We start from the raw sequence: 26,432 nt of genomic DNA on the forward strand, positions 1-26,432 counted from the left end.
GGCTGAGAAAAAGTTTTTGAATATGAGAATGCTACACATTTCTTTTAAGCCTTAATCAATCAGAGAACACAATGAACAGTCATCTGGAAATACCAGAATGTTATTTTTATTAAAAATTCACCATTTTGCAGTCTATATTTTAGAGCTTCCCATCATTCTTTTCTAAGTCAACATTATTGAGGTATAATTTACATAAAATAAAATGCATACATTTTAAGTGTAGAGTTCGGTAAGTTTGGACAAAGATAAGTAGGCATATATCTTCAAATCAAGATATAGAACATTTGCACTACCTCCCAAATTATTATTTTCTTATCCTTTACATACCTTACATACCTTATAGAGCATTATTTTACAAGGCTATAATTTTAGTTTTTATCAGTCACTTTCCTTTTAAGAAAATTAAGAAGAGGAAATCTTAACGTTTACATTAACCAGAATTTAACATTTCTAAATCTCTGTACAGTATTCAATTCTGCAGATCTAAGTTTCTTCTGGCTTACTTTTCTTTTGGCCCAAAGAAAATAGTTTAGCATTTCCTGTACTTTAGAATGGCTTGCAACAAAATCTCTCAGCTTCATTTGTATTGAAATGTTTATATTTCACTCTAATTTCTGAAAGATATGTTTATTGAATATAGAATTCTGAATTAAATTTTTCTACATTTTAAACATGTCATTTCATTGTTTCTAGCCTCCAATATTTCTGATGAGAAATAAGCCTTTATTTGCATTATTGTTTCCCTATAGGTAACATGTTTTTTCTCTCTTGCTGATTTCAAGATTTTCTCACATAAATTTTGAGTATGATGCATCCAGGCATGATTTCTTTGTGTTTATAGTTAGTCGCTTTTTTTGGATCTGTGAGTATATGCTTTACATCAAGTTTGGGAAATTTTAGGTCATCTTTTGTTTAAATATTTTTATGCCCCATTCTCATTTTTTTTCCTTTGGGACTCCAATTACTTGTATGTTAACCAGGCAAATTTTCCTTCATTTTTTTTCTGTCTCTTCTTTAGAATAGATGATTTTTATTGATGGCTCTTAAAATTCACTGACACTTCCACCATCTCCAATCTATTGTGAAGTATAAAATTTTGATTTTAGTTATTGTATTTTTCAGTAAGAGATTTCTATTTCCTTTTTTTTTGAGTTTCCATTTATCTGCCAAGATTCTCTACCACTTCATTTATAATGTAATATTTTCCTTTAAGTCCTTGATCATATTAAAAAATAGTTGCTCTAGCATTTTTATCTGCTAAATCCAACACCTGGGCCATCTGACTATAGGTTTCCATTTATTGTTTTTGTCTTGATTGTGGATCACATTTTCCAATTTCTATAACATAACTAGAAAAATTTAATTATACACTGAGCAGTATGAAGGTAGATTATTAAACTCTGGACAATTATCTTCCTCTGAAAGGTACTGATTTCTGTTCTAGTAAGCAGTTTAATTTTTTGATGATCACCTTGAATTCCAGGCTTAATTTTATGTTCTGTTCGAGTGGATCCATGGAAAGCCCTAAATATTCCCCAAGGTTCTCTAACTTGGCAAAATTCAAACTCTAAACTCTGTTTCCCCTAGGAATCCTGTGTAAGCTTTCTTTTTGGTTTTATAGGGTGGGTACAGTATGGTTAATGTTAATATGGTGTCACCAAGGTGTTGAAGAGGTCTTTCAATCCAGGCCTGGCCAGAACGCCAATATATCCCATCACTGCTTGACAATTAGAATCCCTGGTCCCCTCTTTTTGTTTTGTTTTGTTTTTCTGTTTTTTACTGGTTTCAATTTTTATTGTAGTTGATTTACAATGTTGTGTTAATTTCAGGTGTACAGCAAAGTGAATCGGTTATATATATACATATATCCACTCTTATTTGAATTATTTTCCCATATAGGCCATTACAGAGTACTGAGTAGAGTTCCCTGTGTCACACAGTAATTCCTTATTAGTTATTTTATATATAGTAGTGTGTATATGTCAATCTCAATCTCCAAATTTATCGTCCCCCTCATACTCCCTGGTAACCATAAGTTTGTTTTCTACATCTGTAACTCTATTTGTGTTTTGTAGATAAGTTCATTTGTACCCTTTTTTTAGATTCCACATATAAGCGATATAATATGATATTTGTCTTTCTCTGTCTGACTTACTTCACTCAGTATGACAATCTCTAGAATAGCCAAAGGAATCTTGAGAAAGAAAAATGGAGCTGGAGTATTAAGGCTCCCTGACTTCAGACTTTACTACAAAGCTACAGTAATCAAAACAGTATGGTACTGGCACAAAAGAGAAATATAGATCACTGGTCCCCTCTTAATCCTAAAGAGTCTTTTCTCTCTGGCAAATCTCAGGTAGTCTTGCATGTGTAGCCCAGCCATCATCTAAGGACTCATAGTACCCTCTCTCACAAACCAGGCCACTGTTCATTGCAGCACCCTCTTATCTGATGCCCTTTCCTACAGATTCTAGATGCTTCAACAACTTATGAACTATAGTCTGCCTTTTCAGTTCAAACAGGACTGCCATGCTCTTCTTGACCTCCATCGCCATAGAGTTTGGTTTGGAAATTTTCCCGGACAAAAAGTCATGATGATGGTGAAGCTCAACTTACAAATTTTCCTTCTATCATTTGCCTTCTGTGACTTGTGATGTTTTCCAATGCCTAAAAATAGCTGCCTCAAATATAAGGTTAAGAAGTCACCCTATCAGCATTTTGAGTTCTGATAGGATTGAAAAATCACCAACCTATAATAAATTACAGTTTTATTATATTTCACTTTTACCTCTGATTTCAGGAGCATGGAAACTATGCCCTATTTCCATACGCTTCAGTGTTTCTTGAAGTCCAGAAATCTAAAAAGTAAAATCCAAAGATATGAGGTTATATACTAAATAACTCAAAAAATGGGTTAAAATACAATGTTTAAATATTGATTACAAAATATAGAAAACATTAATTTCTCTTGGATTAATTCCTATGTATTTTAAAAATTTAAACATTAATTGTAACAAAAGAAAACATAATTTTATTAAGTTTAAATTCAATTCCATGGCAAGTATTAAGTATCTATTATGGGTAAACGCCTGAAACATTTATTTCACAGCATAGTTTCCTGAGACAACAATACTCATTGCACACTTTTAATGATAATTATTCAGGTGTCTACTTTGAGAGTTTTCTCCTCTGTTGAAATTGCTTCACAACAGCCTAATTCATCTTTATGTCCATAAAAGATGAGGTAAGTATTACTTGGGAAGTAAAATATGAAGAGACTGTTGTTATCCTAAAACTCTTAACTCATTTTCCACCCACAAACTTACTCCTTGTTTTATTTAATTTGTTAGTTTGGTGGCATACCATTGACTGATATTTCCTGAAAAACAGACTTAAATTAAAAATTCAAACTTAAAAAGCTATCTCATCCCTTATATGATTATACCAACACAAAATATCATCTATTTAATTATATACAGATACACACATTTTTCTACTATCATTGAGTAGCAACATTTCCTTATTAATGAAAAATAGCAGATAATAATTTGTAATCTATGGATTAGTGCTCATGAAATGCCTGGGTGGGAAAAAAAAGTGAAAATTTTATATCTATTTTTGGATGCCAAATGGATTATAAAATTTTTTAACGAATTTCTTATTTAGTATAGTGTAAAATTTACATAAAAGCTGCAAATATGGTACAGAGAGTTCCTGTATACCCTGTTTCCCCTGTTAATGCCATGCATTACCATGGTACATCATCAGGCTCAACATCCAAACCAAATTTGGTTGGTGGTCCATCTATAGCTGCCCACAATAGTTCCTTTGTCCTTTGACATACTCCATTATCATATTGGGTATTTCCTTCCTCCCTCCCTTCCTTCCTTCCTTCCTTCTTTCCTTCCTTCCTTCCTTGTTTTCTTTTTTACATTATGAACATTTCCTAATTTCTAGCACAACAAGATGCCCCAAATGCTCACCCGGGCTCATCTTGTATTTTCCTTACCCAGACTACACTCAGCCACTTCTCCAAGGAGCACTAACTACTTCCTCTTATTGGAGAATAGTATTAGAAATTGATATTCGGCACTGGATATACTTGTTGCTACTGCAGTGTCATTACTTCTAGACCCTCTCAGCAGACAGACCTAGAAATACATACATATATATGTATGTATCTTTTAGAATTTATCCTAAATTGAACCCCATGATCCAAAAACAATAAAGTGTAATATATTATACATATATATATATATATTCTAACAAATAAATTATATGTTATCTTTTTTGAAACACGGGGCTGTAATTCAGAAGTTTGGACATTTTCAGTAATTCTGTAAAGTTGAAACTAATTAAATTATAGATGTTTCCATAAGACTTAAATAAATTTAAAAGTTGGGGACTTCCCTGGTGGCCCAGTGGTAAAGAATCCACCTTCCAATGCATGGGACTCAGGTTTGATCCCCGGTTGGGGAACTAAGATCCCACATGCCTCGGGGCAACTAAGCCTGCGTGCCGCAACCAGAGAGTCCACCCACTCTGCAGCCCAGGCGCCACAACCAGAGAGAAGCCCACGTGCCTCACTGAAGAGCCTGTGCGCCACAACGAAAGATGCCGCACGCTGCAAAAAAGATCCTGCGTGTCGCAACAAAGATCCTGCGTGTCGCAACTAAGACCTGACACAGCCAAAAATAAATTAAATAAATAAATAAAATATTTTTTAAGATAAATAAAAGTTACATTGTTTATTATCTATCAAAAGAATTTATAAACACATACTTATTAGATTTTTGTCATCTCACAGTATACTTTCACTCTTATATACAAACTAAATAGCATTAAAAATTCTAAAAACTAACCCTTCTTCGTGCAAAGTATTTGAGAAGTCTATATGTTAAGAGAAACACAGTAAGCTAAATGGTCATTAAGATAAGGTTTTTAAGGAAATGATAAGGAAATGACAATGAATGAGAGTCAGGACAATGAGGTCCAGATGTTAAGGATCTCACAGAAGGTGTAGCAGAGGCCATGGAATAAGCAAGGTATATTAGGTTCACACTCAAAAGAACCACCCAGAACCATGTACCTAAACACCAGGAATATAACCAAACCAGTCACACTACACTAGAAAGTGAAGGCCGAAAGGATAGCATGTAGACTTCGGGCCAGTGGACACATAAGGGTCTCTTGTACTAGGAGCCATCTGGGAAGAGTGAGAAGAAAAGGATGCTATTTGATGACAGAAAATTAACACTGACAGATATGTTTTAGCTAAACAATCAGTTAATATAACATTCAAACACCCTGTGTTAAACTCAAAGAGACTGTTTTAACCCAGAAAGATCTGGATAGTCTTTAATAGCAGGTTATGTTTTATTTTGCCTTCAGCAGGAGTAGGGGTTCAAAGACAAAGTAAGTTGTAGATAATGAAGATACAGTTCTTTACATATCTGAATGGTAGTGTGTAAAATTCAACCCTTCCTCATAGAGAGAACGATTTTCATTTTTAAACATGTTTTCATTTTAGAAACATATCAACCATAAGGCAAGTAATTTTATCTTTGTTTAATGAATGAGAAAAGAGACATATATGTAAAGTTACCTGAATGTTCACATGGCTACTTTGTAGCACAGCTGGGACTGACTCCTGTCACTCCTAATCCTTAGCTCTTGTAACCAAACCAGTGATGAGCAATCTGAAACCCAAAGACTGTATATGGCCTAAATATGTCCTTAATATGGCCTTTGATCTAACCTCATGTTAGAGATAGGGGAACTGATGGCCATTCCAGGAAGATAACTTAGCCCTAATCACACTGATATTGCCTGGAAGATCCAGTCCAGTGATAGATAGATGGCAGATGTAGAAATCAACAACCTGGAGGGGAGTGTAGGCACCTGCCATCATGGATGCCTGGAAGGCCCTGATATCCCTGAATATTGAAACTTAGTCTGAGTGGTCTGTCAGAGACACCAAAGTATACGTGGTCACTTGGGAATGTATGGCCAGGGGACTGATGGATTCCTCCTGAGAGAAGAGTAATAGGGAGATGTTCATGAAAACAGGGGGAAAAGGAGAGTAAGATGAGGACCAAAAGTCTAAGTTGTTTTGTGGCAGGAAAAGAAGCAGGAGCAACCTGAATCTAGCTCACCGTGTTCCAGGTTGTAGAACTGTCTCTTTTCGGGAGGCTGTGGGGACAGGTTAGATGAAAAAGAGCAAAGAGATGAAATTCTGAAGGTTTGACAATACAGGACCATAAAAATGTAAACTATTATTAAACTATTTTTATGCAATATTACCATTAATGCAATTCATACATTCAAGAATACACAATTAAATTTCAAGCACAAAGAAACACGGAGGGCTTCCCTGGTGGCGCAGTGGTTGAGAGTCCGCCTGCCGATGCAGGGGACACGGGTTTGTGCCCCGGTCCAGGAAGATCCCACATGCTGCGGAGCGGCTGGGCCCATGAGCCATGGCCGCTGAGCCTGCGTGTCCGGAGCCTGTGCTCCGCAACAGGAGAGGCCACAGCAGTGAGAGGCCCGCATACCGCAAAAAAAAAAAAAAAAGTAACAAGGAGACAAGTGATGTTTTCATTGTAGTAGCTGAAGATTATACTCAAGAAAAGACAATATACAGTTGATTAAAGTATGTCTTAATAAAATCATTCACACTTTTTTAACCATCGTGCAAGCTTCTGTAGCTTCTGAAAGTTTGACCAAAAATTAAAATCTCCAGAAAACAATAAAAGAATGTTAAGCATAGTAGCAGTTTTATATTTTCTAATAAAGTGTTACATATTTTTAATGTGGCCAAGAAACATTTTGTTTTATTTTTCTTGAATTCTATACTAGAGATTCCTCACCACTACCCCAGGCCTAGGCCTATACAAAAACCCTGCAAGAAGAATGAAAAAGGGTGTCAACAACAAAAATGACTGAAAATTGGGTCAGTAACTAGGTGTTTCAAATATTCATTTGGGGGTGAATTGCATGGACTTTCTCTTCATTATCTCATCTAAGTTTCACAACAATATTAAAAGATAGGTCATTGTGGTTATACTTTATGTATGAGAAATCTGAGTTTAAAGTGTTTAGGTAAGGTCCAGGTTTATAGCTGTCAAAGCTGGCATTTAAAACCCAGCTTAAATGTTGTTATGTTTTAATGGCTGAGTTTTTCTCTGTAACTATATTTTAATAATCTCCTAAAAAGTTATATTTTAATTAAATAGTTTTAACTCAATAATAATCTTTGTAGTTTTAAAATGGATATAATACTTTTCCTGGATGTTTCCAAATTAATCTTTTTTACAGCATGACAATTGGGGGAAATCTTTTAAAATTTAACTCAGAAACAAAACCAATATTTCTAATAATGTTATAAAAACTAAATGGTTAAAAATCATTTTCAGGTAGCTTGGATGGTCTCTTTACCTGTCCCACTGCTCTGTCTCTTTCCAAAGAGGTCAGCATTTTCTGCTTCAGTAAAGCGTGGTGCTTCTCATATAATACTCTTATAGTTGGTTCATAAGATGCGTAATGTAACTTCAACCTATGAAAAATAAAGGGCATCTTAAAGGGTAATTGAGTTAAATCAGTGATTCCATATAACACCTAAATCTTTTTTCTATTTTTTTTCATTGGAATAAGAAATGAATTAACCATATAAAGGTCAACACAACAGAGCCAAGAAGTGCAAGAAGTATTATTTGGCATACAACTTCCCTGCAACCTAGATGGAGGTGGGAAAGCCACATTTCTCTTGGGTTAACTAGTTCTCTGTTTACTTTTGTTGTATTCAAGTATGCACCCAGAAGTTGCTGCTATCCATTGACAGAAAACAAAATTGCAGTTTCTTTAATTAGAAGCAATTTTCAAAAAGACAAGGGCTACAGACAATAGATGATTAAACAGAAAGGGTGTCATTCACATCAAAATTAAGGATGGTCTTGAAAACAAGTATGAATAACCTCATATTAAGAAAATTAAGTATAAAATATTTTGATATCTCAATTCATCTCAACGTATGATATAAATTTTAAGAATCTGTTTTATTTGAAAATGCTTTCAAAATATTTTTTCATTTTTATGAAGCGTGATTTACATGGAGTGAAATATATAGACCTTAAGTATTACAGTTGAGTTTTCATGCATGCCCAGGTAGTCCACATTGTCATCAAAATATAGAGCATTTCTAACATTTCAGGAGATTCTAGACCTTCATATACTTGGAATCATAGAACATGTTCTCTTCAGAAACTGACTTATTTCACTCAGCATAATTTTTTTTTAGATCCTTCCATGTTGTTGTATATATCAGTAATTCATTCCTTTTTATTGTGAGTACTATTCCTTTGTATGTATATTCTACAATGTGTTTATCCAATATTATGCTGATGAAGAACTGAGTTGTTTTCAGTTTGGGACTATTATGAATAAGGTTTCTATGAAAATTCTTATACAAGTCATATAAGATATTTTTGGTTATGTACCCTCATTTCTCTTAGAAACCATACCTAGGAGTTGAATTGCTGGGTCGTAATTTATACTTCCAACAACAATATATGAGACTCCTGGCTACTTCACCTCTTTGCCAACATTTGGTGATAATTAGTATATCTAGGGTTTGACAATTTTATTACCAATTTTGCCAGTTTTGTTATATTTTTATACAACCAATATATGATTTTGTTGAATTTTTCTTATGTTTATAACTTTGCTAGTTTATTGGTTTCTGATCTTCTTTTTCTTTCTTTGTATTTAATTATTCTTTTTTGAGCTTCTAAGGTACAAGATTAGTTTAAATTTTTCTTCTTTTCTAATATAAGCTATCAATTTCACTTTATGCACTGCTTTGGCTGAATCCCACAAATTTTAATGTTACATTTTAAATCATTCAGTTCAAAATATTTTCTCATTTCCTTCTTTGATTCATGGGTGATTTAGAAATATGTTACTTAATTTCCAGTTATTTGGAAATTTTCCAGAGCTTTTTGTCATTGATTTTTAATTTAATTTGATTGAGGTCAGAGATACTTTGTACGGATATCAGTTCTTTGAAATTTATAGAGATTTGTTTTATGGCTCAGCATACGACCTATTTTGGTGAGCATTCCATAGGCACTTGGAAAGTCCAAACTATTGACAGAATTCAAGAAATATCAATTATGCACAATTAATTTGTCCTATTCTGTCAACTTGAGAATTTTTTCCTATTTTTCTAATAATTGCTACAAGAGGAATGTTAAAATCTCCAATTATAACTATGGAAATATCTATTTTTCCCTTCTGCTTTATCAGGTTTTGTTTCATATATTTTCAAGTCTTATATTAGAATCATGCATATTATATCTTTCTGATGAACTGACTCTCATCAATATGAAATGACTTCCTTTTCTCTGGTTCTCAGGATGTCCCTGACAATGTTGTTTCTGTAGCGCTCCTCCTCAGGCCCTATGGGCTTGCAGAGGTGGCCCTCCTGCCCTAGAAAGAGCTAACACTTCAGCTGTGCCACAAGCTGCTGCAGAGGCCTTTCGAAGTTTACCTTTAAGCTTTTCATAGGGCAAGTCTAAAATAGTTCCTTCTCCAAGACTAGAATAGCTCAGCTCCTATGGCAGGGTTTATCAAGGGTCTTAACTGAGTGCTCAGAGTATTGAGTGAGCTTTCTCCATTGTAGCTGGTCAGAACTCCTACATCTGCAATCTCTGGAATCTCCATTTGGCACACAGTTGCCCAGGAGCTGTTCTTTGCAGGCTTCATGTTCTCTTACCATGTACTTCCACAACTTAGTGTCTGGTCAAAGGCTAAAAGGAACCACTACAGATATTTCTCAAGTACCTTTTCATGTACCTCCCTCCTTTTGTGCACCCTGTCCTGCAAATTCTAGCTCTCTCAGCAGCCCTGAACTCCGACCTCTGCCTCGTCAGCTCGTCAAGACTACTGTGGTCTGTTTGGGTCCCACCTTGTCATACTATTTTCTGAAAAGTGACTCCAGACAGAAATCTGGGCTGATCATGCTGCTCACTTTGTGTATTTCCCTCCTCTTAGACATCCCAGTTCTACTCTACAAAACAACACCAAAAATTCTGTCCAGTTTTGTAGTTCATTACAGTGGACAGCTAGTCCAGTACCAGCTGGAGAGCTAGCTTTATACCAGTTATTCTTATATGACTCAAAGCAGAAGTCTCCCAAAATAATTTTACATTTGTTTTTATTAAAAAATTAAAACAGTAGTCCTCATTTTATATTTTCATGAATATATTTATGAAAGCCATTGATTTATAAATCATATTTCTCAACATAATTTTGATTATACTTCATTGATGACAGTAATAAAACCTAAGCATTAAAGTTATGATATATATTTATATTATATTATATATAATAATATGTATTTTATATATGTTATACTTAGTGTGTATTAATTCAGTCACACTCAGCAAAGCAAGAGAGAGTAATAAAAGATATAAGTAGTATATATAATTTCATCCCCTATTCTACTTAATGTACTTAGCATATATACATTTTGCTATATACTATACACTTCTAGGGACATTTATACATTTGTAAACACATATTCAGGTACAGAGTTATATACACAAAACATTGTGTGCTGAGTTTGTGGGCAATTGAAGTAAAAACATTACTGATGATTTTGGCATCTACTCATGCATGAGACATGACTGGATTATCCTCTGTGCAAAGAATTAGCAACACATAAATACCAATAAGATATAACAAGGAAACAACATTCACAGAAATCTTCTGTTTAATCAGACTGAAAGAGTGTGACTGTTTCATAAATTCCATAAGAACCTCATAATGCATCCACTTATAAGTTCTAAATGTTGGTATTAAAAATTCTGAAAATAAGTACATTCATAATAAGTCACTCATGTTAAACAGGAAATTCTGAAAAATTGACAGGTAAAAGCAACAAATTACAACTTAGTTGAACAATTTAGAGAAAACATTAAGGTTAACTTTTTGTGGTTTATGACAAAAAGACACATCACTGAAATATTTGGGTAAAATATGACACAGAGCACTCAGACCGTAACTTATCCTGGAATCAAAAACCCTCTTCTCTATAGCTGATTTATTATGCAACGGTGCAATTACAAGATAAGGTGTTCACTGCTGACTGATTAACTTCACTGGTGATTGATTAGCTTCATGACTAGTTTTTTGGGGACTCTCAGTTCATCAATGAAATTTTGTTTTAGGTCCTTAGAAAAAATATATTAGTGATTTATCCAGATGGTTCAATGGAGACATTATTCTTACTGATTAAATATGGAAATAAAGGCTATCTGAATATACACTAAGTGTAGTTATATTCCAATGTAATGTGGATTTCTTCACTGGGGCCCCTAAGGATTACAAAAAGTATAATCTGAAAATGCTGAATTTTTACATGAAATAAATTATAATAGTATTCTCTTTAAACATTCTAGGAAATTTAACAAGTATGATATATTTTACACATAGGCTAGAAGTCTCAAAAAAATAACTTAAAACAAAAACTCAAACAACAATTTACCATGAATACAACATCAGCAACAGTGAACAATCATATTTCAGCTGCCACAGCTGGATACCAAGGTGCTCTGAGACTGTCATCAACCCAAGTAACTGAAGTACTGAAGCCTGCCTGTATCAGCACAGAGGGTGAGAATGGACTCAAACCTGAGATCTTTCCCATGAAGAATGTACTGGGATTCAAACTCACGTATGTGTATGTGTATGTATGCACACACACACACACACACACACACACACACACACAAAACTACTAAAATACCTTTGGGCTTTTCCTCTGGGCAAATGGGTACCTCACCCTGATGAAGGCACAGCAATTAGTTATCTTTGTACAAGAAAAAGCTTCGCTACCTTTATAGACTTCTACATGACTTCAGAAGAGTCACAGGCCTCTTTATTGTCCTGAGAGTAAAATAATTCCCAAATATAAAAGATATAAAATTAATTCCCAAATATTAAAATATAAAAATTTTTAAAACAAAATACAATATACAGTTCTAAAAAGAGACCTGTATAAAAATGCAAAAGGGAAATCTATGTGAAATAGTATATATTTAGCACATACTTTCAATGTTAGGGTATGTGCAAAGTACTTACTATCTATTATGTTCCAGACACTATATTAGGTACTTTTATTATGACAGTTTTTACAGATAAGAAACAGAATTACAATGAACACACAAAGGTAAGTAGTGGAGCCAGGCTTCCAATGTTTATGTGACTCCAAAATCCAAGCTCTTTCCATTACATTGTACTACTTCTCAATTAATGTTATTGTTAAGAGGAAAACAAATCATTTCAAAGACTTTTATCTGAATTTTTCTGGACTTGGAACAATCTTATGAATCAAAAAAATAATTTAGACCAAAATATGAAACCAAAAGCATTGATTAAAGTCAATGAATAAACGTTCTCAAGGCCTTTTTTTCAAGTTAATGCAATCTCTTTCATTAAACTGGTTTTGATTTCTATAGAGATTCAATTAAGAAAAATCAGAAAAACGCTAATTTCTAATATATTGCTAAGTTAAAAGGTACATTGATTCTTTCGAGACAGCCTATAATTAAGAAATCATAATAGTCATAATGACCATAATCACTACTAAAGACAGCAATTATCCTGACCACCCCTAAGCTATGTTGTTCAATACAGTAGCCACTAGCCAAATGTGGCTATTTAAATTTAAACTTAAATTAATTAAAATTAAATAAAATCAGCAATTTAATTCATCAGTTGTACTAGCCACACTGAAAGTGCTTAGTAGAGGATGTGACGAATGGCTATCATATGGGGGAGTGCAGATATAAAATATTTATAACATTACAGAAAGTTCTATTGGGCAGCACTGCCCTAGAACAGGCAAAGGAGAATTTTAGTTAGAGATTATAAATTCTTTTCTTATTTGGTGGGTGGGGGGGGGCGGTCAGGGAGACGAGGAGGGCAGAGGGAAGTGAATCTGAGTATCATTAGAGTAATTTCTAAAAGTCTTAGGATAAATGCAAGGTTATGCAGTATGTGGCCCCTTCCACCTTGCCCTTGTCAAGCTGCTTCTGCACTTTGCTCTCCATTCTTACAACTTGGTGAACACGTCATGTTCCTCCAGTGACTTGGTGCCTTTGCACAGGACGCTGACCCCACTCCCTCACCCTGTTAACTCATACTTTAGAATTAATTTTCTTTAGAAATAGGTCCCTGAACCATCTCACTCTCCAATCTGGTTGGGGTGACCACCTCTTGGCTTGCATAAAAACAATGCAGTATATTTCACTATATTTCTGTTTAACTCCTCCCCCATTACACATCTTAATACTCTGGGAACCTTGACAGCAAGGACCTAAACTTGCTCATCTTTGTATCAAACACATGGCACACAGTAGATGCTCAATAAATGCTGAATGAATAACTTTACCTGGAACCTTCTTCCATGGCCAAATGGCTTAACACAAATTAAATAGTTCTTTGATAAATATGCCAACAAATACTAGCAGCTTACCCTTTGAGGTCATTAATTAATTTGTCTTTCTCCTGGACTGTTCTCTTGTGGTGCATTCGATGAAAATCACGTTCTTTCTGAGTTTTCAGCAGATCTTCTCTAGCCTTGCTGAAAAATAAAAATAATAACAACTTTAAAAATCACTGCTAATTCTTTTCTGAAAAAATTATTTACTTATCAGTTCAAATCCAGTACTAAGCAATTCAAAAGATTATTGAAAAGCAAAGATTCCACTATAATTCTCATTGAAATATCCCAACCAATATAACATATATGGGGGTGGGGAATGAACAGGCCAAAACCTGTAGTTCCAAAACTATCATTTATTCACGTTTCATTTAAATAAAGGAAAATTAAAGGTATGCTGCCACAATAACACATAATCCATCTATTTTCAAAGACAATTTGCTTATAAAATTGAAATACATATAAAATAGGATAATTCAAAATAATTACAAATAAAGGAAAAAACTTTACAAAATTTAATTCTGAACTTGCTTGAATATATGGTTAAGTGGGCTACTTAGTTCTGATAATTGTAAAAAAGAAAGCGTATAAATTCTAGAAAACCAAGATTTCATTCTGGTAAGGCATGTGAAAAATATATACCACCTACAGATCATATTACTAAAATAATTGGTAACTTAATGAGAAAAGTCTTCAATATCAGTGTTGTGATACAGAAGCATTCAACTGGATATATCTTCTGTAGATCCCTGGCATAAAGCAAGCGAGAGTATTCTTTCTCAGCCCAAGTCGTATGTGAAAAAATTAATGGGAATGTTTCCCCCACCTCTACAATGTAAGTTAGTTTCAATGTAATAATGTAAAATATAATTTATAATGTAAAAGTGGTTATCTAACAGTCTTAGTTAACTGACAAAGTGCTACTGCACTGAGATTCTAACATTCTGAAAAATGGATGGACTAAATTTGAGTACTGACAGCTCTCAAAAAGATCAGAATGGAATAAATCTGCCTCTCATATTTCAAAATTCAGATTATGTGAAATAAATGCATGCAATATATTTCTGCTTTAGGAGCTATGTCAGAGCAATCATTGAGGAATGGTGGCTGGGATACTGCCAGAGCACTGGTACGAATTTAGGTTTTCAGACTTCTGACGGCACATATTATGATCAGCGAGACTTCTTGCTGAAAGATCAAGCCACACATGGCATATGGTGAAAGTGTCTTTTCCATTCTTCCAAGTTTCTTTCTTTCTCCCCTACCATCTCCCACTTATTTTGGATGACCTGTACTGTTCTTCATTCTACTGTCAATGTTGTAGTTTTGACCACATGTAAATAAACATTGTGTCACAGTACTTCATGGTCTAACCATCTAACCCTCAACTTCCTTTCCAGGCCAACAATCTTGAAAGCACAAGAAAATGTTGATTAAAATATTGAGACTTGAAAAATCATCTGTGGAATATTCCAACTATTAGATAAACAAACAGTTTATTCTTTCCAGGTTTTAACTCTGTGTGTATGTGTGAGAGAAGATGGACCAAAAAAAAGAGAGAACCCCTCTGCCACCAAAATGTGCCTAATGAGTAGAGAAGTGAATATAAGGAGGAGTGAGTTTAAGTAGAATGACTAGAAAAGATAAATGGCTGAGTTGGCATTTTGTTGTGAAAACACAAGAACATCACTTGAATTCACATTCACTTATAAGAAAAGTATGTAAAATGTCTTATATACTATCATGCACATAGAAAATATTCAATAAATGCTACTGTGATCATCACCATGTTACTATTTAGTATAGTAGAACAGATATACTCAATTCCTCAAACAGCTACATTTATCTACCTAAAATAGGGGGCATGCCAGTAGGTGAATATCCTCTAAGGGATCAAAAATATCAGAATACATGATTATTAGTAACACTGATCTTTTTGTATATCTTTATAAAAGAATTTAAACTTTATGAACATCGATTTTGAGTCTACTAAAACTCCATTTTGAGTCTACAACAACTTGATGAATTACTTCATGGGCTTATATTTTATTTATCTTATCTGAAATGTAAACTCATAATAGGTTAAAAAAAAACTTAGAAAAATAATATTGCAGAGTTTCTTAAGCAGAACCACAAATGTGCAGCACTGCATCAACTCCCTTTTTAAATATACACTTAAAGTCTTATTTGTACTCATCCCAGGAAAGAAAGCATAGGAATTGACTGAAGTATTGGACTTTATATCTGACCATTAAATTGGTTTTCAGAGACTTGCTTTCTGTTTGGACAAATGAAGTCTACTCAGTGAAACAATTTAATTTCATTTCATGGTGATGCTTCTCCTATTATGACCTCCTGCTGCCCATTTGCTTAATAAAAGGAAAATAAAAGTTGTACTAAAAAATAAAGTTTGAAATATTCATATAAGCTATTAATATTTAAACTATATAGTATTTTCTCATTATATTAGTAGAGCATCATTGTGTTTAAGAAAAACTTTTATTAAGACAGACACCAAATATATAAATTCTATTTCAAGTACAATGAAGCAAGTTATTCAGTGAAACATTCTATTTAGGTTCGTATATCATAAAGAACACACTACTTAAATGCTTTTCCTTAATGAGATGGCAGAGTGACTAACTTCCCCATTTCAGAAAAGCAGCATATCAAAATATATAATTAAATTATAAAATATCAAGATACTCATATTTTTTCATACTATAAAAGCACTGTCCCCAAAACTCCATGTTTAACGTATTAACGTAATTTAATAATGTACCCTAAAAAATTATTTTTAACTGAATGCTCCAAGTAAAATAATTTTTATTAACTGAATAGTTTTTACTAAGCTTTTAATAATAGATTTATTGAGTTATTCTGTTATCATAATTTGGCAAAAGGTATCATATAAACATTTTCTTGTTTACATGCACCAATCAAAATAAGCCATCTTTGTCATGTATTTTTTCGTGTGCAAACTTGAATCAAAGTAATTTCTGATAACAGTACTGTATAATTACCAACTATTTCCTTCTCTTCAATTGGTTATAAATAAATTTGTTTAACCCACTACAATTATTATTGGAATAATTGTCAGATAGCCAAAATACTACTCAGCTAGATTAGATGCAAACTTTCATTATATTCTTAACCAAAAAAGAAAGGGGTATACCCATGTCTGGAAAAAAATACCTTCTTAATTTAACAAGCAATTACCTAAACACTAAAGCATGAAATTTTATGGGCCTCATTATTATCTTTATCCACAGTGTGTGTTTCTGAAAGTCATTAAATTAAATGGGTCTTTGGAAATGCTGGGTACTCTTTGACCTTTCATAGAAGTGAATTTTGTAAGTGAAATTAGGGCCTATTAGTAAAGCACCTAATTTTATCTCAGTATTAACAGCCGTTTAATTTTCATTATGCCTATATTTTCCGGCAGAAGATAAAACCAAGTATTTCATTATTTTTAAGATGGTACACTTTAATCTTCTATTTAGTAATCCCAGTCAGTATTATTTCCTGCCTAATCTTCAGGACTCTCAATAAAACTTTTCTGGTCTGCATTACATTTCCTTACTATAAAAGCTCAGCAAAGGAAGACAGTGCTCTAAATGGGGCAAGATGTAGCTTCAGAGAAAATTATTTAAATTCCCATCATAAAAGGAAAACGATGCCTACTCCTAAGGAATACTATAAAAGAGGCAAAAATCTTCAATGACCTACTCTAAAAATTATTAAAAGCCTAAAGAGCCAAAATGGTTTTTTTCTTAATTTTTATTGGAGTATAGTTGCTTTATAATATTGTTAGTTTCTTGCAGTACAGCAAAGTGAATCAGTCATATGTATACATATATCCACTCTTTTTTCCATTTCCTTCCAATTTAGGTCATCACAGAGCATTGAGTTCCCTGTGCTATACAGTAGGTCCTCATTAGTTATCTGTTTTATACATAGTAGTGTATATATGTCAATCCCAATCTCCCAATTCATTCCAACCCCCTCTTCCTCCCTTGGTAAACATAAATTTGTTCTATACATCTGTGACTCTATTTCTGCTTTGCAATAAGTTCATCTCTACCATTTTTCAAGATTCCACATATAAGCAATATTATAAGATATTTGTTTTTCTCTTTCTGACTTACTTCACTCTGTATGACAGTTGCTAGGTCCGTCCATGTCTCTGCAAATGAGACTATTTCACTCCTTTTTACGGCTGAGTAATATTCCATTGTATATATGTACTACATCTTCTTTACCCATTCCTCTGTCAATGGACATTTAGGTTGCTTCCATGTCCCGGCTATTGTAAATAGTGCCACAATGAACATCGGGGTGCATGCATCCTTTCAAATTACAGTTTTCTCCTGATATATGCCTAGCAGTGGGATTGCTGGGTCATATGGTAGCTCTATTTTTAGTTCTTTAAGGAACCTCCATACTCTTCTCATAGTGGCTGTACCAATTTACATTCCCACCAACAGTGTAGGAGTATTCCCTTTTCTCCACACCCTCTCCAGCATTTATTGTTTCTAGATTTTTTGATGATGGCTATTCTGACTGGTGTGGGGCGATACCTCATTGTAGTTTTGATTTGCATTTCTCTAATAATTAGTAATGTTGAGCATTTTTTCATGTGTTCATTGGCCATCTGTATGTGTTCTTTGGAGAAGTGTCTATTTAGGTCTTCTGCCCATTTTTTCATTGGGTTGTTTGTTTTTTTTTATATTGAGCTTCACGAGCTGCTTGTATATTTTGGAGATTAACCCCTGGTCAGTTGCTTTGTTTGCAAATATTTTCACCCATTCTGAGGTTGTCTTTTCAATTTGTTTACGGTTTCCTTTGCTGGAAAAAGCTAAAGTTTCATTAGGTCCCATTTGTTTATTTTTGTTTTTATTTTCATTACTCTAGGAGGTGGGTCAAAAAAGATCTTGCTGTGATTTATGTCAAAGAGTGTTCTGCCCATACTTTCCTCTAAGAGTTTTATAGTATCCGGCCTTACATTTAGGTCTTTAATCCATTTTGAGTTTATTTTTGTTTATGGTGTTAGGGAGTGTTCTAATTTCATTCTTTTACAGGTAGTTGTCCAATTTTCCCAGCAGCACTTATGGAAGAGACTGTCTTTTCTCCATTGTATATTCTTGCCTCCTTAGTCATAGATTAGGTGGCCATACATGCATGGGTTTATCTCTGAACTTTCTATTCTGTTCCATTGATCTATAATTCTGTTTCTGTGCCAGTACTATACTGTTTTGATTACTGTAGATTTGTAGTATAGTCTGAAGTCCGAGAGCCTGATTCTCCCAGCTCCATTTTTCTTTCTCAAGATTGCTTTCACTCTCTGGGGTCTTTTGGTCAAAGTGTAAAAAATTTTGCTCTAATTCTGTGAAAATTACCCTTGGTAATTTGATAGGGATTGCACTGAATCTTTAGATTGCTTTGGGTAGTACAGTCATTTTCACAATATTGATTCTTCCAATCCAAGAATATGTTATATTTCTCCAACTGTTTGTGGTATCTTTGATTTCTTTCTCCAGTATTGTATAGTTTTCTGAGTAGAGGTCTTTTGCTTCCTTAGGTAAGTTTATTCCTTAGAATTTTATTCTTTTGATGTGATGGTAAATGGGATTGTTTCCTTAATCTCTCTTTCTGATCTTTCATTGTTAGTGTATATAAATGCAACAGATTTCTGTGTATTAAAAAAAAATGTACACACTGCTATATTTAAAATGGATAACCAACAAGGACCTACTGCATAACATAGGGAACCCTGCTCAATATTATGTAACAACCTAAATGGGAAAAGAATTTGGAAAAGGATACATGTATATGTATAACTGAATTACTTTGCTGTAAGCCTGAAACTGTCAACATTGTTAATCAACTATACTCCAATATAAAATAAAAAGTATTTTAAAAAACCTATTTCTGTGTATTAATTTTGTATCCTGCAACTTTACCAAATTCTTTGATGAGCATTAGTAGTTTTCTGGTAGCATCTTTAGGATTTTCTATGTATAGTATTATGTCATCTGCAAACAGTAACAGTTTACTTCTTTTTTTCCAATTTGGATTCCTTTTATTTCTTTTTCTTCTCCAACAGCCATGGCTAGGACTTCCAAAACTATGTTGAATAATACTGGTGAGAGTGGGCATCCTTGTCTTCTTCCTGATCTTAGAGGAAATGCTTTCAGCTTTTCACCATTGAGTATGATGTTAGCTGTAGGTTTGTCATATATGGCCTTTATTATGCTGAAGTAGGTTCCATCTAAGCCCACTTTCTGGAGAGTTTTTATCATAAATGGGTGTTGAACTTTGTCAAAAGCTTTTTAAAGAGCCAAAGTGTTAATAGCACACATTCACATAAGTCCCTCCTATTTGCCAGGCACAGCTACAGGTCCTGGGGATATACTGAGCACAAGACAAGTCCCTATTATATGGAGTTCACAATGTAACAAAAATGTATACATTAGATAATTAGATGTAAAGGGCACAAATTTCAAGCTCCTTCATCTAATAACCTTATTAGGTTATCTTTAAAGATAACCTAATAACTGGAAAGAGTAACCATACAAATAGAAGACTAAAGCTTATAAATATATCAATCCTTCCCCCCAAAAAAAGTATGTATGTATAAATATATGTGTAGACACACACACATTCTTCCCAAATTGTTATAGATTCAACTCAATCTTAATTCTAATCCCACCCTTGTCTTTCTATAGAAATTGACAAAGTGATTCTTAAATTTGTATGAAAACGCAAAGGATCTAGGATAGTCAAACTGTCCTTAAAAAAGAAAAACAAAGCTGGAAGACTAACTCTATCTGACTTTAAGGACTTAATTAAACTTACAGTAATCAAGAGTGTGGTATTAGTATAAGGATAACAAATAGGTTAATGGAGCAGTATAGAGTATAGAAATAGACCCACAATTACAGGGTCAATTGATTTTCAACAAAAATGCCAAAGAAATTCAATGAAGGATGAAAAATCTTTTTAAGAATGGTGCTGGAACAACTGACTACTCCTATAGGAAAGAAAATTAACCTCTAGCTCATACCTCACACAGTATACAAAAATTAAAGCTAGATCACAGGCTGAAATACAAATTCTAAATCTGTAAAGGTTTTAGAAGAAAACAATATTTCTGTGACCTGGGAGTAGGCAATGGTATCTTAGCCAAAATATCAAAAGCAATATTATAAAAAAGATAAATTAGACTTCCTCAAAATTTAAAACTTCCGCTCACCCAAAGACACCATTAAGAAATTGAAGAATCAAGCCATAAACTGGAAGAAAATATTCACAATATTCTGACAAAGGATTTGTAACCAGAATACATAAAGAACTCTTACAACTCAAAAATAAGACAACAAATTCAACCAAAAACAGGCAAAAGATTTACACAGAAAGCAGGATCAATGAATGGCCAATAAGCACACACACACACACGCAAAATGTTCACAATATCATTAGTTATCAGGAAAATGTATATCAAAACTACAAGAAGCTGCTACCATACAACCACTAAAATGGCTGAAATTTAAAAGACTAACAAAACTCAATGTTGGTGACAATATGGAGCAATTGGAACTCTCATATATTGCTCTTGAGAATGTAAAATGACTCAACTTGAATGTCAGGAAATGGACTAGCAGTTTCTTATACATCTACCCTTCATAAATTCCATTCCTAAGTTTTTATCCAAAAGAAAGAAAGCACATCCTCACAAAAAGACTTGTACACAAATGTTCATAGCAGTATCATTCATAATAACCACAGTTGGAAACAACTCAATAGAAACAGGGTAAACAAATTGTGGTGTACACTACACAATAGAGTACTACTTAGCAATAAAAGGGAACAAATTATTGATAAATGCAAAAATCACATATAAATTTTACAGACTTTAGCTGAGTGGAAGATGTCAAACACAAAGAAATGAATATTCTGTGATTCCAGTTATGAAGTTCTCAAACTGGCAAAGCTAATCTAAGGTGGAAAATAAAATCAGAACAGTGATTGCCAGGGGAGGGAATGACTGAGAAGGGACACAAAAGAAATTCCTGGATAGACAGAAATGTTCTATAGTAACATGAGTATGGAGGTTACAAGACTTCATCTGTTTGTCAAAATTATGTAGCTAAGACTTGTACATTTCAATTTATGTAAATTATAACACAAAAAAGAACTGTAAAAAATAATATAATAAACAGGATGTGGGGTAGGGTGTGGGTGGAGATAGAAATAAGAATGGCAGAAAGTTCATAAGTGTTGAAACTGTCTGACAGGCCCAAGAAGTTCATTATTTTATTTTGTTTACTTTCTATATGCTTGGTATTTGTTTAGAATTAAAAAGTTAAGAAGTTAAATATTTTTGGTTAAAATAACAATTGGTCTACATTTCAATATAAAAGTACAGTTATATTCTAATCTTCCAAGAAAGAATGTCAAACTCCTACTTATATCATTCCTCTCCAGTATCTAGTATGTATTGGGTTGGTCAAAAACTTCACTCAGGTTTTGCCTTAAGATGTTCTGAACGAACTTCTTGGCCAATCCAATAATATATTTAATGTAACTATAAATCTTTTTAATAATGCTGTTTTTCCCTTAAAAACATCCATAAAGAAATTTTCCAAGCAGTTTTTTCCCAAACCTTTTTTTATCAAGATTTAATTGACATGTAACATTATATCAGTTTCAGGTGTACAACATACTGATTGGATGTATGTTTGTATATATTGCAAAATAATCACAAGAAGTCTGGTTAACACCCATCACGAAACATACAGATACACCATACACCAAATTTTATATTTTAGAAGATAATCTACATTTGCAGCAAATATAGGGAAAGCCCCCGTTCTAAAATTGGCATTGCTTACAGCAGAGAAAAAGACAATTTCTTTTTTAATTATAGCAATTCAGATATTTTATAGTGAAATATTTTCCCTTTTCATCTCTTCCTTCATGCTTCATCATTGATGAATTTCAAAAATAATGATATGATAATATTTTTTAAATCTAGGGATGACAGCCTTTAGAGATATTGATAATAATAGCTGACATTTTCACAGCACTTTGTGATTTACACAGCCCTTTAATATAGATTGTCTTATTTAGTTATCACATCACTCCCTCGGAGTTAATAATATTATGCATAATTATTCCCAGTATAACAATAAGGAAACTGAGTTAATAAGTAGCAGAATATTGGAAGCTAGGTATTTGAACTTTAAGTTCAGTACTCTTTCCATGGCAAATCTTCCCTAGATAAATAATAAGCTTACAGCTATATGATTTCACTGATTTTTCTAGATTCATCACTAAATGCTACCAGTTTAATCAAGATAATATATAACACACCTGTAACCTGACTCTTTTTATGTATTAAATATTAATTATTATTAGAAAAGTATTTGACATCTACATTTATCTTGCTTTAAGAAACAGCCTTAATCCTAAAAAAGAAAACTTTAATGTAAATTCCTTAAAGGGAACCCCATGTTTATCACTAATTCCTACTGGGAAAATATCCTCACAAGTCAAATTGAAAAACCTGTGTGATGAAACTTACAATTTGGGGCAAACTTGTAGCATGACAGAGGTAGTTTTGGGAATTCTTTACAAAATTTCAGTCTCCATTTTCTGGGAATGTATCCAACAAAATTAGGCCACAGGGACATCCTTCATCAAAAGGGGCTGTGAAGCACAATTTGCTTAATATTCATTCAATGATATAAATATTAGGCATTTACTAAGGGTCAAGCAGCTTTCCTTCAAATTTTCCATGTCAGGTAGACTAAACTAAATAAATATTTTCCTTTTCTAATTTGTATAAGTTTAATTATATCAAGTAAGATAGATTTGAGAGATACCATAAGCCCACTGAAACTAAAACTATATTTTAGTAAATACAGTAAATTTTAAAAACGTTTAGTAATCTGATATTTTAGTAAACATGAACAAGAGACAGATTTCATTTGAGTGATATCTGTTTGAATCATGGTTTCTTTTAACATTAAGTCAATAATTTGCATGGGCAACAGTTTATATGGTTTTGATTATAGTTATTAAATAAAATATTCAATAAACAACCAGTAACAAAAATGATCATTTCATAGCACTGGGGCAAAACTCATTGCAGAAAGAGGCTCTACCTATTCAAAAGAAATTAGCAAACTCAAGCAATAATTCAAAGGAGATCAGGAACTGAAACAGTATGCCAGGCAGCACTCTGAAAAATTTGCTGTGTCAAATTCCCAGTGCATCCATTAGGTGTGAGTGTCAGGGCCAAGAGTGCAAACCACTTCTGAGAAATGGAACTGAGGATAGAGAGGATGCTGGTTCTAGTACTATCATTCTGTGGATCATCATACACTTCCATCTAAAATGTAAAATCCCAAATAGTACATCCATAGATAATATGAAAGTTGTATAACTTGCAAAATACATTTCTGTAAGTGCACATAATAACTGAATAAACAATCGTACAAATTATCATTTAGTTACCACCACCTTTCAAAAGCAGAAGCTTATTTTAAATGTTTCCTTCACCTGGCAATACAGTCTCGTTTCTTTACATTAAAGTATTTTACAAAGATCTTAGAAATATTATGTTCCTTTATGGTAGCTCTGTTTATCTAATTTTTGTTTTAATATGATCCTTTAACAGAGAAATCCCCTCTTCAGATGTTTAATAAAAATTAATGAACAAAGCATAAACTGTCTACTCCATATCTAAGCATTAATTTTTCACCTAACATTGTCTGAGTATGTTCACCCCAAGTCAACACATTCACATATTTGTCTTTGCCAGAATAACACTGCACAACACATTCACATATTTGTCTTTGCCAGAATAACACTGCACATTTATGTAAGTTTGTCTGCCAAAACTTGCATGTCTTTCATTAATTTAGAAAGAAAGAAACATGCAGAGATATTTGGTTTCTGTTACGTTTCTCTTCTGTGCATAAATTCATGCTATGAAATTACAAAATAACAGCTTTGGACAACTTTCAAATACTGAAATTGCTCTACTAAGAATACACTAGCTCCTTCCTTCCTCTAGCTTTCTATAATTTTATTATTATCTCAGAAATTAGCTTACCCTCATAGGGGAAGATTTCCACAAGCAATGATAAGACTATCAAAATACATAAGGAAGCGAATGTTACATAACAAATTAACAACCTCCTGCACAACCCCCTGCATTCCACTCTTGTTGGTGAATTACAGTTGTGAGTGTTCTGCTCATCTGTTCAATTAACTTGCTGCTGAAGCCTTTCATATTCTTTCCAACTAGAATTGACATATAATTCATTTCTCCAGAGTTAAAGCTCTGTTGCATTAACCACCATCCACCTATTAGCTAATTCAATGCCTTACTTTTATTTAGTCCAAAATTTTTTTAAAAAGTCATTAAAAAATAACATACTCAGCTGCTTGTTTATAGTGCTTCAATTCTTTCTTCAAAATTTTGTTCTCATTTTCTAAAAGCATATTCTGGGTGTAGACATCTGGAACATGCCCGCCACCTCTAAGTTCAGTTACTCCCTTCTGTATTAACTCATACCTAGGATAAAATCAAACAAAAGACTTTATATTGTTTCTTCCTACTACATTGGCTTAATTTATGTACATTTCAAAAAGTTAAATCACTTTTTAAAAATTTATTTATTTATTTTTGGCTGCATCGGGTCTTCGTTGCTGCACATGGGCTTTCTCTAGTTGTGACAAGCGGGGGCTACTCTTCATTGCGGTGCGCAGGCTTCTCATTGTGGTGGCTTCTCTTGCTGCTCTTGTTGCGGAACACAGGCTTTAGGCACGTGGGCTTCAGCAGTTGCGGTGCTTGGGCTTAGCTGCTCCACGGCATGTGGGATCTTCCTGGACCAGGGCTCGAACCCATGTCTCCTGCATTGGCAGGCAGACTCTTAACTACTGCGTCACCAGGGAAGCCCAAAAAGTTAAGTCTTAGGGAATGTTTATAGTGATGAGTTGCAATATAACTTTTTAAATTTAAAATGTCAATATTCATAAGATATTTTTAAAATAAAATATTAATGAATTGCTAAGTACTAATATCATCATGGTGCATAAAATATAACTGAACATCTCCTATGCTCCAGGCACTAGTCCAGACACTGGTGAAATTAACAAAAATGTCCAAGTCCCTACCTATCTAATGGAGTTTCCATTCTAATGTGGATGGTGATCTATTCTATGAAGTAAAATAAAGCAAGATAAGAGAAACAGAGAGACTGAAGTAGAGAATGATGGGGGGTGTTTGTGAGATTTTTTATAAGGTGGCCAGAGAAAGTATAACTGACAAGTGATATTTCAGCAGGGAACTGAAGGGAATGAGAGACTAAGCCATGTGGATATGTGGGAGAGGAGCATTCTTGGCTGATAGAAAAGTAAATGTAAAGGCCCTGAGACAAGGAGGCATTTGACAAATACAATACAAAGCAAAAAGCCAGTACATCTGTAGTATTTGGAAACGGAGCCAACTAAGTGAGTAGGAAAGAGAATGGTGAAAGATAAGTCAGGAAGACAGCAGGGAGCCAGAAGGAGGAATGTGATTTTACTCTGAATCAGAGCCATCAGAATGCTTTAAGAGACAAGTGACATTGATCAGATTTATGTTTTAAAAGGATTAGTCTGGCATCTGTTTGAAGAAACTGACTCTAGAGAAGCAAGAGTAGAACCAGAGAGTCTAGTTAGGAGGCTGCTGCAATAGTTCAGGAGAGAAAGATTGGTGGCTTAGACAAAGTTGGTAACAGTAAGGATTGTGAGGAATGGGTATCTTCTGGACATGCTGTAAAGATGGAGCCGACAGGATTCTCCTACAGATCAGATGTCAGGTGTTGGTTAAAAAAGAAAAGTCAAGGATGACTCCAAGGATTTTGGCTGAGCA

At 33.7% G+C, this 26,432-nt stretch overlaps 1 protein-coding gene across 4 annotated transcripts in view; it reads right to left on the reverse strand.

Annotated features, from left to right (window-relative positions):
* The window catches only part of SPAG16 (sperm associated antigen 16), a 207,950-nt gene that overhangs the window by 153,668 nt on the left and 27,850 nt on the right, over nt 1-26,432 (reverse strand). For 2 of the 4 annotated variants that reach the window (XM_022567608.3, XM_089916410.1), the window contains exons 5-8: nt 24,954-25,091; nt 13,538-13,645; nt 7,438-7,555; nt 2,789-2,858 (exon numbers count right to left, since the gene is read on the reverse strand). In XM_022567608.3, coding sequence (XP_022423316.2) covers nt 2,789-2,858; nt 7,438-7,555; nt 13,538-13,645; nt 24,954-25,091 — 434 coding nt within the window. Of the gene's footprint in view, nt 1-2,788; nt 2,859-7,437; nt 7,556-13,537; nt 13,646-16,281; nt 25,092-26,432 lie in introns of those variants that run through there. The other 2 variants (XM_089916411.1, XM_022567615.3) reach the window with 2 other exon arrangements.

The sequence above is a fragment of the Delphinapterus leucas genome, chromosome 8 (genome assembly GCF_059928025.1).
Source record: "Delphinapterus leucas isolate spDelLeu-1000000601 "Yukka" chromosome 8, BTC_Dleu_Yukka2, whole genome shotgun sequence".
Classification (NCBI taxonomy): Eukaryota; Metazoa; Chordata; class Mammalia; order Artiodactyla; family Monodontidae; genus Delphinapterus; species Delphinapterus leucas.